Source organism: Haemorhous mexicanus, chromosome 3, assembly GCF_027477595.1.
Source record: "Haemorhous mexicanus isolate bHaeMex1 chromosome 3, bHaeMex1.pri, whole genome shotgun sequence".
NCBI classification, from domain to species: Eukaryota; Metazoa; Chordata; class Aves; order Passeriformes; family Fringillidae; genus Haemorhous; species Haemorhous mexicanus.
The window spans coordinates 67,868,119-67,882,909 of record NC_082343.1 but is presented as its reverse complement, the minus strand read 5'-3'; the positions used below and the strand labels follow the sequence as shown (position 1 = coordinate 67,882,909).

The following is a 14,791-nucleotide window of genomic DNA, read 5'->3' as shown; positions in this document are numbered from 1 at the left end:
TTTGTACTGATTTGTGCTGCTCTTCCATAGGAAATGGTGACTGCTGTGCAGAGTGTTTCCAGCAGATAAAATGCTGGATGGGAGCAAATGGTGGTCCATAAGTAAGGTGAAGGATATTAACTCCAAACAGTCACTAAATCTTTAGGAAATGCCCTGACCTCTGTTGGTTATTGCTATATAAACTGGGAAAAAAATCCCAGGCATTTTTTCTCTATGACATAATCACCACTGGTATGCATAGAATATATATTAGTAAATCCTTTGGCTCTCTCTCTCTTCTCTAGTCACCATAATTTGCTATTTTGGGGGAAAATACATGCTAATGTGCTGGGAAGAGTTAGGGAAACTATTATTGCTTTGAAAACCACAGTCAGAAATGAAGGCTGAGTTTCTCATTTTCTAAAGTGTCTTTACTTCCCTTAGCATCACTTTTTAAATCCTTATTGTTGTTTGGAACTTTAGGCTCCAACCCTTGGAGCCATTTTACTTCATTCCTTCCCCAGGGTAGCTCCTGATATTTTTATCTTGGAGGATTCCCCAGAACAGAGCTGTAGGGTGTTTGTGTGTGACACATGTGTGTGCAGAGGAGGAAATGAGAGCAGAAATGCATCATCAGCATTTGAAAGGGATGCTATGGCACAGACCACCAGCAAGCAGCTCTGGATGTAGATGGTGATGGACAAAATGGGCAAAACTACACCTCTGCTTGAAGAGGGAGTTATAAAAGTGAGAAGCTTCAAAGGAAGGTAGCTACTTCCACTTAATTCTCAGCACTTCACTGAGGTTTTTGTTGTGCAATCTCTTCTCCCCCGTGCATTTCACCCAGTGTGTGCTCCTCCTACCAATCTGTTTTATGGACATTTTATTGCTTTTAGGAAGCTCTCAGAAGACACTTCAGCTTATGTGAGGACTAACAAGATTTCAGTGCCCTGTGTCCTTGTTCCTCACAAGACATCACTGCACAAACTATTCCAAGGAATTCTTTCAGAAGGGACACCATACTGTTGCCCATAAATCTAAGGGCAGCAGATGGCAGAATTAAAACTATGATGACACTAAGTGATACAAGTTAATTAAATAAGGCAGAGAAGTATTTTAACAAATGCTATCCTGCCACACAAGTCAGCAGTATTTTAAAGATATTGATATTGGATTTCCATCAGAGTCAGCAATAGATGCCACAGTCTTTGGATAAGATCCTCTGCCTTCCCGCAGGCTGTTGAGAAGGAGATGGAGGCAAGACCAGTGTCTGAAAGGACTTGGAGGATGATGAAAGCATTGTTTAGTCCAGCCCCAATATGGGTACTGATGATACACATTGGAAAATTAAAAAAGCTCTTTAAAAGCTTTGGTAGCAACATTTTTGATTGAAGGCAAACACTAGGTATGTATGATTAGAGCAACTTTTGTTACAGGGTCCAGGGAGAGTTCCAAGATCTAACAGATCTGCTCCAGTCATTTATAGGTGGAACTAAATTGCAACACATGCCACTCTTTCTAGCCTTTTTTTTTGTTGTTGTTGTTAATCCCCTTCACTGCTTTCTCAAGACCATTCACAAATGCTAAGTTCACTGACAGTGAAACTTGCTTTTTTTACAGGTGCTGCGTGGAATCATAGAACAAGCTGAGCTGGAAATAACCCATCAAATCATCAAATCCAGCTCCTGGCCATGCACAAGACACCCCAAGAGTCACACCATGTCCCTGAGAGTGTTGTCCAAATGTTTCTTTAATTCTGTCAGGCTGGTGCTGTGACCACTTCCCTGCTCCAGTGCCATTAATCCATGCATTCCCAGGGACTTGTAAACCACAGGTTGAAAGTTGGTAATTTCTCCCTCTGTGGAGACCTTGCATAAGCCAAGAACACCTCCCCTGTACAATCCCTCATGGTTTCCTTAAACAATTTCTATCCTCAGTGATCAAGCTGCCTTTGCACAAAAGGTGATCCACCACAGCCACAGCACTGCCTTTTTACTATCCATGTAATTCTCATTTCTCCATTGCCACTGCTTTTGCCAGGTTTCTACATACTGATCAGTACTTCAACTCACCCGTCTGCAGAAGCTGTTGTCTTTACTCTTCAAATCTCTATTCTCTGTGTTCACAAAACAAATCTTCCTATTGTGACCCCTTCTGCCATATTAGCTCCATTAATGAGTTCCTCCAAGAAGGCTGGGAGGGTGCTGAGGGATAGCAGACATCCTATCAAGTGCTAGTTATCACCTTGAACCAATTGCTTGTGTTTTTTGTCAAGGTCACTGATCCTACTGCACCTGAGAAGTTTTCGGGAGCCAAGCTTACCTACCTCTGCTGATTCCAGCAGTGCTTTGTGAAGCACAAAGTACTTTACTAACAGCTAAGTGTGACCTAACAGCTCACAGCTGTTTGAAAAGGATCTAATTTCCCTGATCAGCCATCTCTGGTGGTTTGTACAGCTTAGCAGTTCACTTTTCTTAGGCACTAACAGTAGAATTGACTTTTCTCATTCTTTTATGACTTTTCTCATTCTTTTTTCCCCTATCTTTCTGTGTATTATATAGCCCAGGCACCTTCCTGAAGAGACCAGCTCCTCTTCCCCTGGATCATTTTGCTCAGAGGCATTCACTCTTTGGACCTTTTGTTTTCACTGATTTCTGGATGGCACTCTTAACTTTCCCTGCTACAATGGAATCCTTCTCATCATCATTCTGCTTGCAGACTTCTATATTTTGAATATTATCTTGTCTTTAGAGTGTAGTTCTCTGAATCATCAGATGTTCAGCATTGGTGTTCTGGGGTCTACTTTGTAATCCTTCCTTATTAGTCCCTACTACTCTGGGATGTACTTACTACATCTCTCACCCTGAAAAATCTGAAGACAATTCTGTAATTTCAAAGTTCCTCAAAAACCAGTTTATTTCCACTTTATCTGTTTGCTTGCATTTTTTGCAAAGTTTGGGGGGGTTTTCCACTCATAGTGTGCACACCCCTCCACTGTGTTCCCACCTCTGCCTTTTCACAGGCCAGGATATCTTCTACTGTCAAAGGTACCTTAATCACTTTCATGGCATATTCAAGACAGAACTTTTTAAGGACCTCTAGATATTCCTCTGCATTTTCTTCTGGCCTTGTGCCAAAAGCTTGTGGCTCACCATCTTCTCACAGTCCAGTTTTGCCATAGGTATCTCTAGCATGTTCTACTAATGCCTTGATTTCCCCTCACTGCTTGTGCTGCCATGAAGCTCCTGGAGATCAGCTGGAACCTTGGTCACTGAGATAAACAAGAGTCGAGTGAGTTTCAGGGAAGAATCACTCAGATACTGTCAATACCAGATGGATTTTTCAGGTCAATTTTCTATTTAGTTTGAGCATAATAATGCACATGTAGATGAGGTAGTAGAAGTTTTGAAGTGAATCATTCACGTACTGGGTTTTGGTTTTGGCTGCAGTTACCCCTGCAAGCTCTCAGCACCTGGATAGATCAAACAGCAAACAAACATTTTTTTCAAACTGCTTTCTAGACCCTTTGCAGCACAGTCTCCTGAAGCTCCCAGAAAATATGGATGGATTTCATATAGATGAGGCACACAACAGACACAGAACAGCTAAACTCTGAGCTCCTCTAGCACCTTCACAAGTTCTTTCAAAGCAGAATCTGTACGCAACAGAGTCAGGGGGCTTACCAACTCTAAACTTCATTATGTCATGAGAAAAGAAAAAAAAAACCCAAAAAACAACCACATCACATAACTAAAACTTCAGAGAGATTTTGTAAAATAAATAAAGACTTTTTGCTCTGTATAAACTCTTAGGAGAAGCATCTAGTTCAGAGCAGGCATGAGTTTTATGAAAGGTACAGTAAAGAATCTAAACTTACATGCACGATGATACAAAACCCATTTTGTGAATTAGAGGAGCACTGGGCAAAGAGACAAACACAGAATCATGTGGCAGACCAATTGCATTATTTATTATTTAGTAGGGCTTTTGTAATACAATTCCATACATTGACTTATTTATGAAGTAAGAAAGAAATTGAATTCTTGAGTGAAGAAAATAAGGTTTTATATTCAGCTACTATGCCAGCAAAAATTGAAACTAACAAACATGAGCTGAAAAGATGGCATAATGATCTTAGCCACTTCTTAGGAAATATTGACTGCAGCACATTAAAGCAAATGAAGGAAGTTGCATATAGTAATGGTGAAAGATGACACCCAGCTTCTGGTTTCTCAGGCTGCCAAAGATCTTGTGCATTAAAGGCAGCAGGAATGAGAGCTCCCTTTTGCATGAAACTCATCCTCCTCCTGAGCATTCACCATTCACACCACTGCCAGGCTTGGCACTGACCGAGATTTGGGCTGGCACCACCAATGCTAAGCTAGAAAAATAAAATTTGCCACCAGGCAGCAGGAAGGTGACTCAGAGTGCAAGATCCTGCTCTCCACACTTGTCTGACCATGACCCCCTGCTAGCACTGTCAGTGGTGATGCCCATGAGCACCAAACCTAAGGGTAGTTTCTCTTACACAAAGCCTTTTAGAGACTCACAGGAGACAGGGGAGACAAGATCAATAGTGGCCTTGAAAAACACCTTCTCTCTTCTTCACATCAGAGTGTCCATATCATGTCTGTGACTCTCCTGAAGAGCAGCTTCCTGGCTTCCCACTGTCTGGCATTGTGTTCCTAATTCTGCAGCTGACATACCTAACTCTCACAGCTCACTGAAACAGAGTGTGATGCCCAAGGGCTGTGCATTTCTCTCTACTTGGTCTCAGAAATGGAGATTAGTGCCTAGTACTAAGTCTAGTAAGTCTCACCATTATAAGTCCCTGCATTTTGCACTTCTTCACATAAACTACAGGGATTACATTGGGCCCTCACATGCCACTTCATGGTTTAAATTAGTGTGTTAGGGGAGTATTTTACTTTACTTAACCTTAAGCAGAATGAATCCTTAAAGTGATGCTGCAACAAAACCTGAAATATCACTGATGAGCATACAGCTAAAGAATTTATTTTCTTTATTATTCATTTCCCACACTAGGCCATAATAATTTTTATAATTTTTACTCTCTTTTTAAAATTTTTTTTACATTTGCCACTTTTCAAGTTAATGGCTTTCTTTCCTTTTCTAATTCTCACTTTTTCTAGAAGTAACAACAGAAGCTTTGGTTGAGCAAACTGAAACTTAAAAACTGATCAGATACATGTTAAAGAAATTAAAACTTTCTGGGTGAGTGGAAAGAAGAGTGCCACAACTGATTTATCAGTTTTAAAAGCAGTGATACATGGCATCCAGGGCTTCCAGGCATTGAGACACGAGGAAAACTGGGAGTGCAAAGAACCCACTGAGGCTCCTCTGCGGCCTGAGAAGAACGGCCCCTCTGTGGCTCGCTCTGTGCTGGCTTCCTTCCCGCATTACCAGCAAAACAACTGCCTAGCAACTCAGCTTTTCCCACAACATTTCCTGTGTGCCCAGAAAAAAAAGGATAGCACCTAATATTCTCTCTGGATAATCCCCTTGCTCGAGAGCTGTGTCCAGCCCTCTGTACACTTGGGAGCTGTAGCCCGCAAAGCAGCTGCTGTCGTGACAGAAAGGGCAGGCAAAGCCAAAGCAGCCCCCTGATCCCCGCTGCAAGTTGTGCAGGTTATCTGCTCCGCAGGCAGACAGCGAACTTGCTGCTTCCCTCCACTGCATCATCTCCCCAAACAAAGGCAGGAAGCCATGGCTGTCAGCAAAAAGGTGCAGACATCCTTCCTAGTGAGAGCCCTGTTTTGTGAGCTGCGAGGGAGCTCTCTAGCACACGCTTCCCAATTGCTGGGAGAGTCCATCCGAAGGCGTAAATAATTAAGCACTTTAAAAAAACCAGTGCTGGCTTAAACATGTGAAACTGCTTTTTCCAGTTACTGCCTTTAAGAAACATTTACAGTCATACAGCAGATTTACCAATAGTTACATTTTCTTATCTGACATCACAGCTGCAGCAGCGTCTTGCAACTCAATATTTAAGTCACTTCCCTCACAGTTTCAGCACCAGTGAGAAAAGAGCTGCCTTGAATCTTCTGCAGCTGTTTCTGAGCAACATGCTGAGGGGACTGCAGAATACACAGTTTTGCCCATATGTTCTCTGGAAGCACAAGCTTCTCATCCAAATGTTTGAGAAGTACCATAAAAAAGCTCTAACCAGCATAAATAAGAAAGCACTCTTAACCAAACGCACAGAAATTAGGGCAGCAACTTACTTGCCGTCTTCATAACTTCCTCAGGAACATTGTCTTTTCAAATGAGTGCAACAGGAAATCGTGGTGGTAACAGGAGAGCTGCAGGGCTGCAGCTCAAACCACGCACTGCAAAGTGCAGAGGCACTCAGCACTGGGTTGGTAACAACAACAGGCAGCCGCCTCCCCTCCTTCTTGTACTTTGCATGTAAATCTTAAACTGACGCCATGTGGAGAGAAGTGACTTTAACAAAGATCTGCTAGAAATATGTCTGTGAAAAGGCTTTATTGCTCAGAGCTCTGTGCTCAGAATTGCAGTGCTTACCTCTGTGAAATACTCCGAGAGCTACAGATGAAAAGCATCTGACTGCTACTGTTTAATGCTGATTTTATCTGGACAGGTGTTCATGGTCTTTATTAAGGGCAATACTGACCTTTAGTTCCTCTTTGTCACATAGGGATGAACTCGGACCTCTCTTGCCCTGCCTTTTGCTGCAGTGTGGTAGAGATGTGCACACTCAAGGGTTGAATAGGTCCACAGACATCTCCACATGCCCTTGCATTCTCTGCTGAGGCAGAACATTGTCCATAAGTTAATCAGGACCCTGCTTCTACCTTCTTAAACCGGGTTTCATAGTAGGGCAGACAGCTCCCTGAATCCTTGCCAGTGTCCCACAGCATTTGAGACAGGAACTACAATCTCTTTTTTGTTTCTGAATTAGCATCTGACAGATGCAGAAAGCTGCCACTAATATCCAGCTCACAGAAATATACAAGTAAGACTGGGAACTCATGGAAAAGTTCTGATAGCATCACATACTGCAGGCATGTGGCGTGTCTGATAACTGGATTGCCTCACCAGGGTTTATACTTTCAGCACTGCGTTTCTGTCACTCATTTTAGTACCCACTAAATAGTTAGATAAGGTAGAGATTAGCAGCAGAGCAACAAACTATTCATGCAAGTGGATGAAATCTTGACAACTAAGTATAACTGCAAGAACAGTTGAAAAATCTTGCAGAGATGTTGTGGTTGCAAAAGAATTACAGAAAAGAGCAGTTGTGCAGGACTGCAGGACTGCTGAAGGACAAATCTAGCCTACAGAACCTGTGTTTCTGGGCACGGGTCAAGAAACTTGCAGAATTCCTTCAGGAGCTCCATTTGACTCTGCAGGGTTGGTGAATAGGGAAAAGTGTTTGCTTGCAAGCTGAGTCAGCTCCGTGACACGGACTGCAGGAGGTCCTGCTTACACAGCTACATGTCAGACTAAAAACCACTGGAGACACACATGTAAAAGGAAACATCTGTGCCAGCAAGTCAGCAGCGCTGTTTTGACTTGACAACACAAGTCAAAAGGCATGGAAGGAGAAGTTTTACCTAGCTTCAGTGAAATCCATCTGGTTTCTTTGCATTTTTACCATTAAATACAGACAGTCTTTCCTTGCTGCATCTGCAGATAGTCTGAACAGCAGTGGCTGGAAAAACATGGTTTGAGCTTCCACAGACCCCCTGCCTGTGCCAAGCACACCTGCTGTGGGGTCATTTGACACCCTTGGCAATTTTGCCACTTTTTGAAGAACCTGCAAACAAAAATAAAAAGTAGCAATTTCCCCCTAGCTCTACTTCAATCTTATCAGCAGATAACAGTAGCAGATGATTTGACAAGAATGGTGGATATTACTCACTGACTGAAGTGAAGGGGCTGGCCCCTGACAGTCAGACACCTCTCTAATTGATCCAGAATTAAAAGTCCTTTTGTCCTTGAGTTTCATCTTTCATTTCCTGTCTGGGTTCTTCTTATTGACTTAACTCTCTCTTTCCTTTTCAAGTGACTTCTCTTTCCAGCTTCCTCCCCTCCCTCTTATTCCTAGAATCACACAATAGTTTCAGTTGGAATGCACCTTTAAATGTCATGTAGTCCTACCCCCCTGAAGTGAGCAGGGACATCTTCCACTGGACCAGGCTGCTCAGAGCTCTGTCCAACCCGACCCTGAATATTTCCAGGCATGGTGCATCCACCACCTTCTGAGCAATCTGTGCCAGTGTTTCACCATATAAAATTTGTTCCTTATATGTAATCTAAATCTATCCTCTTTCAGTTTAAAACCATCACCCCTTGTCCTATTGCTACAGGCCCTACTAAAAAGTTTGACTGCATGACCTCCTCTTACTAAGAAGACTTCTAGTAAGTAAATATACAATTTAAAAAAAAAAAAAAAAAGGCCTTTTAATATTTTGATCACTTCCCTTTCTTCCCATGTTTTTCCCTTCAGAATGGACTGTATAATGCAATCCTTGGGATTGCTCTCTCCCCTCTCTCCTTGCCCCCAGCTTTTTTCAGATATAACCATCATTTCTCTTGTCTAACACTGCTGACCCTCTGTGGAAGTTCACCCAGCTGTCCTGTCCCCTCTCTCAGCCCATCACTCTGGCCAAGAATTACCAGTTATTTTGAGCTGTACTGCAGGAATGTAACTGACCTGCAGCATGACAGGGGAAAGAGGATCCAGCTGCAACATCATAGGGACCAGCTTCCCAAAAAACCCCTAGATTTTAAATTACTTCCTTTCTATTTGACTTCAGAGATCAAATTCTTGCAGGAAACCCCCAACAGCTAAAGGAAAAAGCACCTGAATTGTTACAAGCAGTTCAGTTCACAGGGAAGAGATGCCAACACAGCTGCTGAAGAGGGGCCAACTTTGGCCTCAGCATGGGATGGGGTTCTCTAAATTCCTTGTGTTGGAAGTGTTGCTCTTTGCATTGAGTATTTAGACATTTACACTGTGTCTCTTCTTGCTCTTCATGTTTAAGCATTCACCCGGGATTGGGTAAACCCATTTATTGTTTGGATATTTAATGATTCACAAGAGTAGATGGAAGAACCTAAGTCCTCTTTTCCTCCCCTGATCTAGACAAGTGGTCTAGTCCTAAAGTTATTGCCTTTCTCTAATTACTACATAAAGCCATCCCATTTTGCAATGAAAAGGTTAACACTACATCCTATAGCATTATGTAGCTAATTTAAGCATTCATAATAGATGTGAGTTCAAAAACTCATGACCAGAAAATGAACTTGAACTTACACAGGTGTTTGAACTATTGTTTAAAGGGCAAATTATTTCGTACATTGAACCAGATTCATTGAATACCACATGTACCTGGTCTTACCACTGAGTTCAGTAGATATTTGCTTAGAATAGAGATCTCAGTGTAGCTTAGCTACACGCACTAGGTAGCAACAGACTGTACACAAAACACACGCTCAACTCCTGAGGGAACTTCACTGCTGGAAAATTGGCATGGAGGAACTCCCTTTTGTGCTGTATAGAAGTACTGCAGGGGTTTTGAAGATATAAATTTTTAACTCTGATACCCAAGTCTTTGTTTTTCTGATGCAATACTCTTGAGGCTAAATGAAGCTCTGAAACACATTTCCTTGCTAGGAGATACGTCTCCTCATGGGATTAATAGGGTTTATGCAGTGCCACTTTCTCTTGGGATCCAGGCAATTGTTCAGATAATTATTGTTAAGATAAATATTGATCTAGCTACCACTGATTGTATTTGGGTAATGTTAAGACATTACCTGCTTGTGGATCCTTCCACTGCATTTATACAACTGCTTTCACTTGGTGAAACACCTTGTTGTCCTCACACAAATAAAGATTACTGCAAATACAACTGGAACAAATGGAACAAATTCTTTGGAACAAATTTTTATTTGGAACAAATTCTAACAGTTTTCTGAATGATCAGATCAGCTAAACCAGCTCTGGAGCTCAGGTCTGTAATTTACCTCTGTAAGTGGAGACTCTAGAAGTTCACTGGATGCAAAGATCTGTGACTAAATAATTACTCTAAACAGTTTGTTTTGATAAAGACTGCCTGAAACAAAAGCAAACCACAGGAATTCATATAAAAATCTTGGTTCTCCAGAGCTGATAGTACTATCGATAGTAAATAGGTGTTAATACAAGTTTGCTTTTTGAATGGATAAGGAATTGTTTTGGAGTTCAGACTTTTTGTTATGAGAAGCTTTTTCTTTACATTAGCTATTCTCATTAATGGATACATTCCTGAGCAACATTTAAAAAATACAGTTATTGCTTTGTACTTTGTTTCTTTAATTCAAACCATGTGGCTTCACTGTGGGGGGAGACAAGGGTAAGTTTAAAACCAAACATGGCATAAAGTCCTGCACTTTTTTAAAAAGGGAAAGATTTTCATTTGAAGTGCCCTTCTTAAGGAAAGACTTCTGAAGAAGATATGGATCACAGAAATGTTTCAGGGCTGCTCCTTCTCCATTCCTCATAAAGATTTGTTTCCTACAGTATTTCTCTGCAACCAATAAGAGACACCTCCTTTAAAAATTCAAAATTGATTTTTGGACAGTTAAAACACAACATATAAACAATTCCTTGTTGTCTTTTCAGAACATTTATTAACACAGCTGGAAATAATCACTCATTCAGCAGGAATCCCCATAGTTCATCTTACAGGGGAAAAAAAAAAGAAAGAAAAGCAGAAAGGCTTGTCTCACTAGAATAATTCAGAGCATTGTAAAGGAATGGTTAAAAAATTACTGTGACTTTTAGAAATGTGGCCACATTAACATTGTGATGCAAAAATATGTACAATACAAAGAAAAAAATCCTACTTCTTTTGTTGACCTCGGCAAGAACACAAAACTTGGAATGTCACACTCTTATACTTCTGTTATTTCACTTTGATGGTTATGTATGTGTTTATTTTGACCTTTTTCAGTCTAAGCACAAGTTCAAATTCCATTGATTTAAAATATGTATTTATACAGCAAATTTTCAGGAAAGGCTACACTTCTGTGGTTTTGCTCTTCGCAGACTTGCTGTTAATCACATTGTTTTCACTGACAACTTAAGTTTCTCTGCTTTTCTAAATTTCTTGAGACCTGTGGAGAATACATGAGAGAGAAGGATCCACTGATCCTACCCCACTTTGTCTGTGATGAAAAATTTGATAATTTTGTCCTTTTCGCTTGCAATTTACAGAAACCAGTGCAACTCACAGTATTCCCCAGGTTTCTTTTGAGTATGACTTCACTTAAAAGACTTATTTGATTGTTATGGGCAGTTTGTGAAAACTCATTGAAAGTTCAGGTACCAAAGTGTTTTGGCAGCCCATACTTGTGTTTCTTCCCATAACACTTGATTCACTAGAATAAACTCAAACTCCCTTTTAGTGGGGGACAAACACAGAACCTAAAATTGTAGAGTAATGATTCAGAAGACATGTATATTAAATAACACTATTTATTCATATACATGAGAGGTTTTAATGTATGGATCTCCTTAAGGACTCAAGAAATGGTATTGAATTGTTGGGGTAACATCAGGCATGGACATCAAATTTGTTTAAACATGCTTATCCACTTGATCTGATGACAAAATGTTACCTATAGAACATATTTAGGTGCTGGAATTCTTTTATGGTGTAGCAAAAAATAAAGGTAGGATCTATTACCATATATATAAAAGCTTCTTTCTAGGAAATGCTGAACTTAATGTGAAATGTGAATTTAATGTGAAAAGCTTATGCTCCAATTAAACCTACTCTTTCTCTCAACCCACTACTTTTGTCAGAACTTTTGTCTCTTTGGAGACCTACAAAAAATATTTACAGGCATGAAGAATCCCAACATTACATCTTATTTCAAACATTAAAAATACATTTTGTATTTCTAAATCCAGGCATATTCTATATTTCTCTTGATTGTTGAAGGACTAAATGGCTTTTGCAGAATCAGGGCTTCAGATACCTTTTTATCAGTTAAAAATATCAGATAAAATTTGCTCCACAAAGTCATATGCTCATAAAATATTATTATGTTTTTTATCTTTCATCCAATTTTTCAGTCACATTCTCTTTATGATTGATCCCTGAGATTCTTAACATTGGACAATATTGCTCAAAGTGAGGTACTTTAAATATTAACAAGTGATCATACCAAGGATATAAAGCATAGATCATTAGAATTTTGGCATCAGTAGCTTCCCTCCCTCGTCCACTAACTCCCAGTGACAGTAATTTCTGTTTTTTAGATACACTTTGCATTTCAAGCTCATAGCGTATGCTTCAAATTAACTGAAAGTTATGCAAGTGACAAAAGGTTTTAGTTCTAATAACCAACACAAAATGATGGCATAAATTGCTGTGCATGGTCCTGCAGTGGCAAAGATGAAGCAATTAAATTAAAAAGCAGTCTTGCTGCAGCCTGGAGCAGCTTTTCTCTGCCAACAGCCAGTCCATGGTATGCCAGCATTGTCTGCTGTGGTAGCTTTGCCCAGGTAAGAGGCTGACTTTTGAGATCATGATTTCTCTGGTGTCAGTATAAATGAATAGAGGAACACCTATCCAGGCCAATTCACTCTGGGCCTGCCAGTTGATATTTCAAGGCAGAAGTAATTCAGAAAGAAAGAGAGACAGGGTGCTGTGGCAATCACTAGTAACTCCCTCTGCTCACTCTTGGCTGAAGGGTCTTTTTGCAGCTGCTGGGAAGCAATTCAGGTTGGGAGTGCAGGAACTTCCTGTCAATGAATTTTTTTACCAGCTGTAAGTTATTGATTGAGTGAATAAATAGAGAATCACAAGAACTGACCGTTTATGTTAAAGTGTTATTGCCTGCCTTTTATTTATGGAGAATTCACAGTGTGAAGTAAAATCAATTGCTAAGCAATGGGCCATGAAAAGAAACTAGGAAGTGCAGGATGTGGGAACAGCAAGAAATGTGCATGTTGGAGTCTGTCAGACTCAGTTAATGGTTGGACTTGATGCTCTTAAAGGTCCTTTCCCACCTAAATGGTTCTGTGATTCTTTGTGCAACTGCTAGAGACAGGCACTCTGCCTGAGGGCAATAAAGTCCTCAGAGCCTAATTATAGATACAAAGAAAGACAGGAAAATTAGCTACTTTTAACTACTGGACATTTACTTTTGTGGTTTACTGGTCAGTGATCACTGCAATGTTAAGCCCTGTAATGTGGTCCAAGGGGACCAGGAATGGAGTTTGTAATGGACATAACTTTAAATTGTTGCTCTAGGAATTAACTGCACCAAATCCACCTGAACAATGGAGGAGAAGCCTTACAAGAAGCAGTGCAAGTGCTCAGTGACCCCAACCCAAGCTGAGTTTGGTGTCCAGTGACTCCACACATCAAACCCACAGCACTTCCCCCACCCTGAGTGATCACCATAATCAAGGGAGCCTGAAGCCTTGGACTAAATTAACTCAGTGGACGTTTGTGGACATGTTATGGACATTTTACAGGGCTCACCCATAAACTAAACAATGATACCTGTGTATTACACCAAAGGAGGGGAAGGGGCGTGGTGGTTAATGACAATGTATTAGAAAATGTGGGATCTGACCATAATGTACATGGTATGGAATTAGGGGTGGAGAATGTAATGGTTTTAGCTGGGGTAAAGTTAGTTTTCTTCATAGTATGTGGTCTGAGGCTGTGTTTTGGATTTGTGCTGGAGTCACTACTGATGATAGGAGGAATGTTTTTGTTATTTGCTGAGCTGGGCTTACACAGAATAAAGACCTTTCTGCCTTTCTCTCCCCCAGTGAGTAGGCTGGGGGTGGACAAGCAGTGGGGAGGGGACACAGCTGGGACAGCTGACCACAAGTGACAGAAGGGTTATTCCATCCAACGTGGCATCATGGCCAGCACATAAATAGAAGGGAAAGAGGAAGGAAGGGGCAGGGCACACATTCAGAGTGATGGCATTTGTCTTCCCAGGTAACCATTACACATGGCAGGTCTTTGCTTTCCAGGGGGTGTCTGAACACCTTCCTGCCTATGGAAAGTGGTGAATGAATTGCTTGTTTTGCTTTCCTCGTGTGTGCACAGCTTTTGTTTTATCTATTAAACTTTATCTCAACACACAAGTTGTTCTCATTTTTACTACTCTGATTCTCTTTCCTGTCCCCTTGGAGATTTGTGGGGCTTATTAGTTGGTGGGGGGGGGGGATTAAACCACAGCAAATAGATTCACTTGACGTTTCTGAACATATCCATTTGTATGTAATGAATGGCCATTATTTCTGTGTTTGGCCAAGGAAGACCATCAAACTGAAATGCAAGTTGCTTCTAAGGAAAGTCCCACATTGGTGAACTCCTTGCAGCATGTGGTTTAATGGCCAGATGACAAAAAGCCCGTACCCAGCAACTGTAACAGCCACATTTATTGCTTAATGAATCCCCGGAGTCTGAGGACCTTCTCTGTAAACAATTTTACTAGCAGTTTATAAGTAAAATGGTGCCATTTGGGAATTCTTATTCTACGCTGACAAAAATCTGACCAGAAAAGGGCTGTGAAACAACTTACCAGAGATGATTTAGCAGGGCAGTGATAAAAGCAACTGTGATAGGAATCAGGTCTGCTGGTCCTTTTCCTTCTCTGTTATTCTAGAGCACATGGATGGAAAGATTTATTACCAAAGTGATTTGCTTGCAGAGCAATTATTAGTGCTGACTCCTTTAGGAAATGTATCAGCTGCTTGAAATGTATTTTAACATTTAACAACTCTGTGCTACCAAACAGAATTACT

At 40.8% G+C, this 14,791-nt stretch overlaps 1 protein-coding gene across 1 annotated transcript in view; it reads right to left on the bottom strand.

Moving 5' to 3' along the window:
- The window catches only part of CEP85L (centrosomal protein 85 like), a 133,748-nt gene extending 127,434 nt beyond the window's left edge, over positions 1-6,314 (bottom strand). The window contains exon 1 of the mRNA XM_059842225.1: positions 6,225-6,314. Coding sequence (XP_059698208.1) covers positions 6,225-6,237 — 13 coding nt within the window. The 5' untranslated portion in view covers positions 6,238-6,314. The remainder of the gene's footprint in view (positions 1-6,224) is intronic.
- Positions 6,315-14,791: the final 8,477 nt, after the last annotated feature.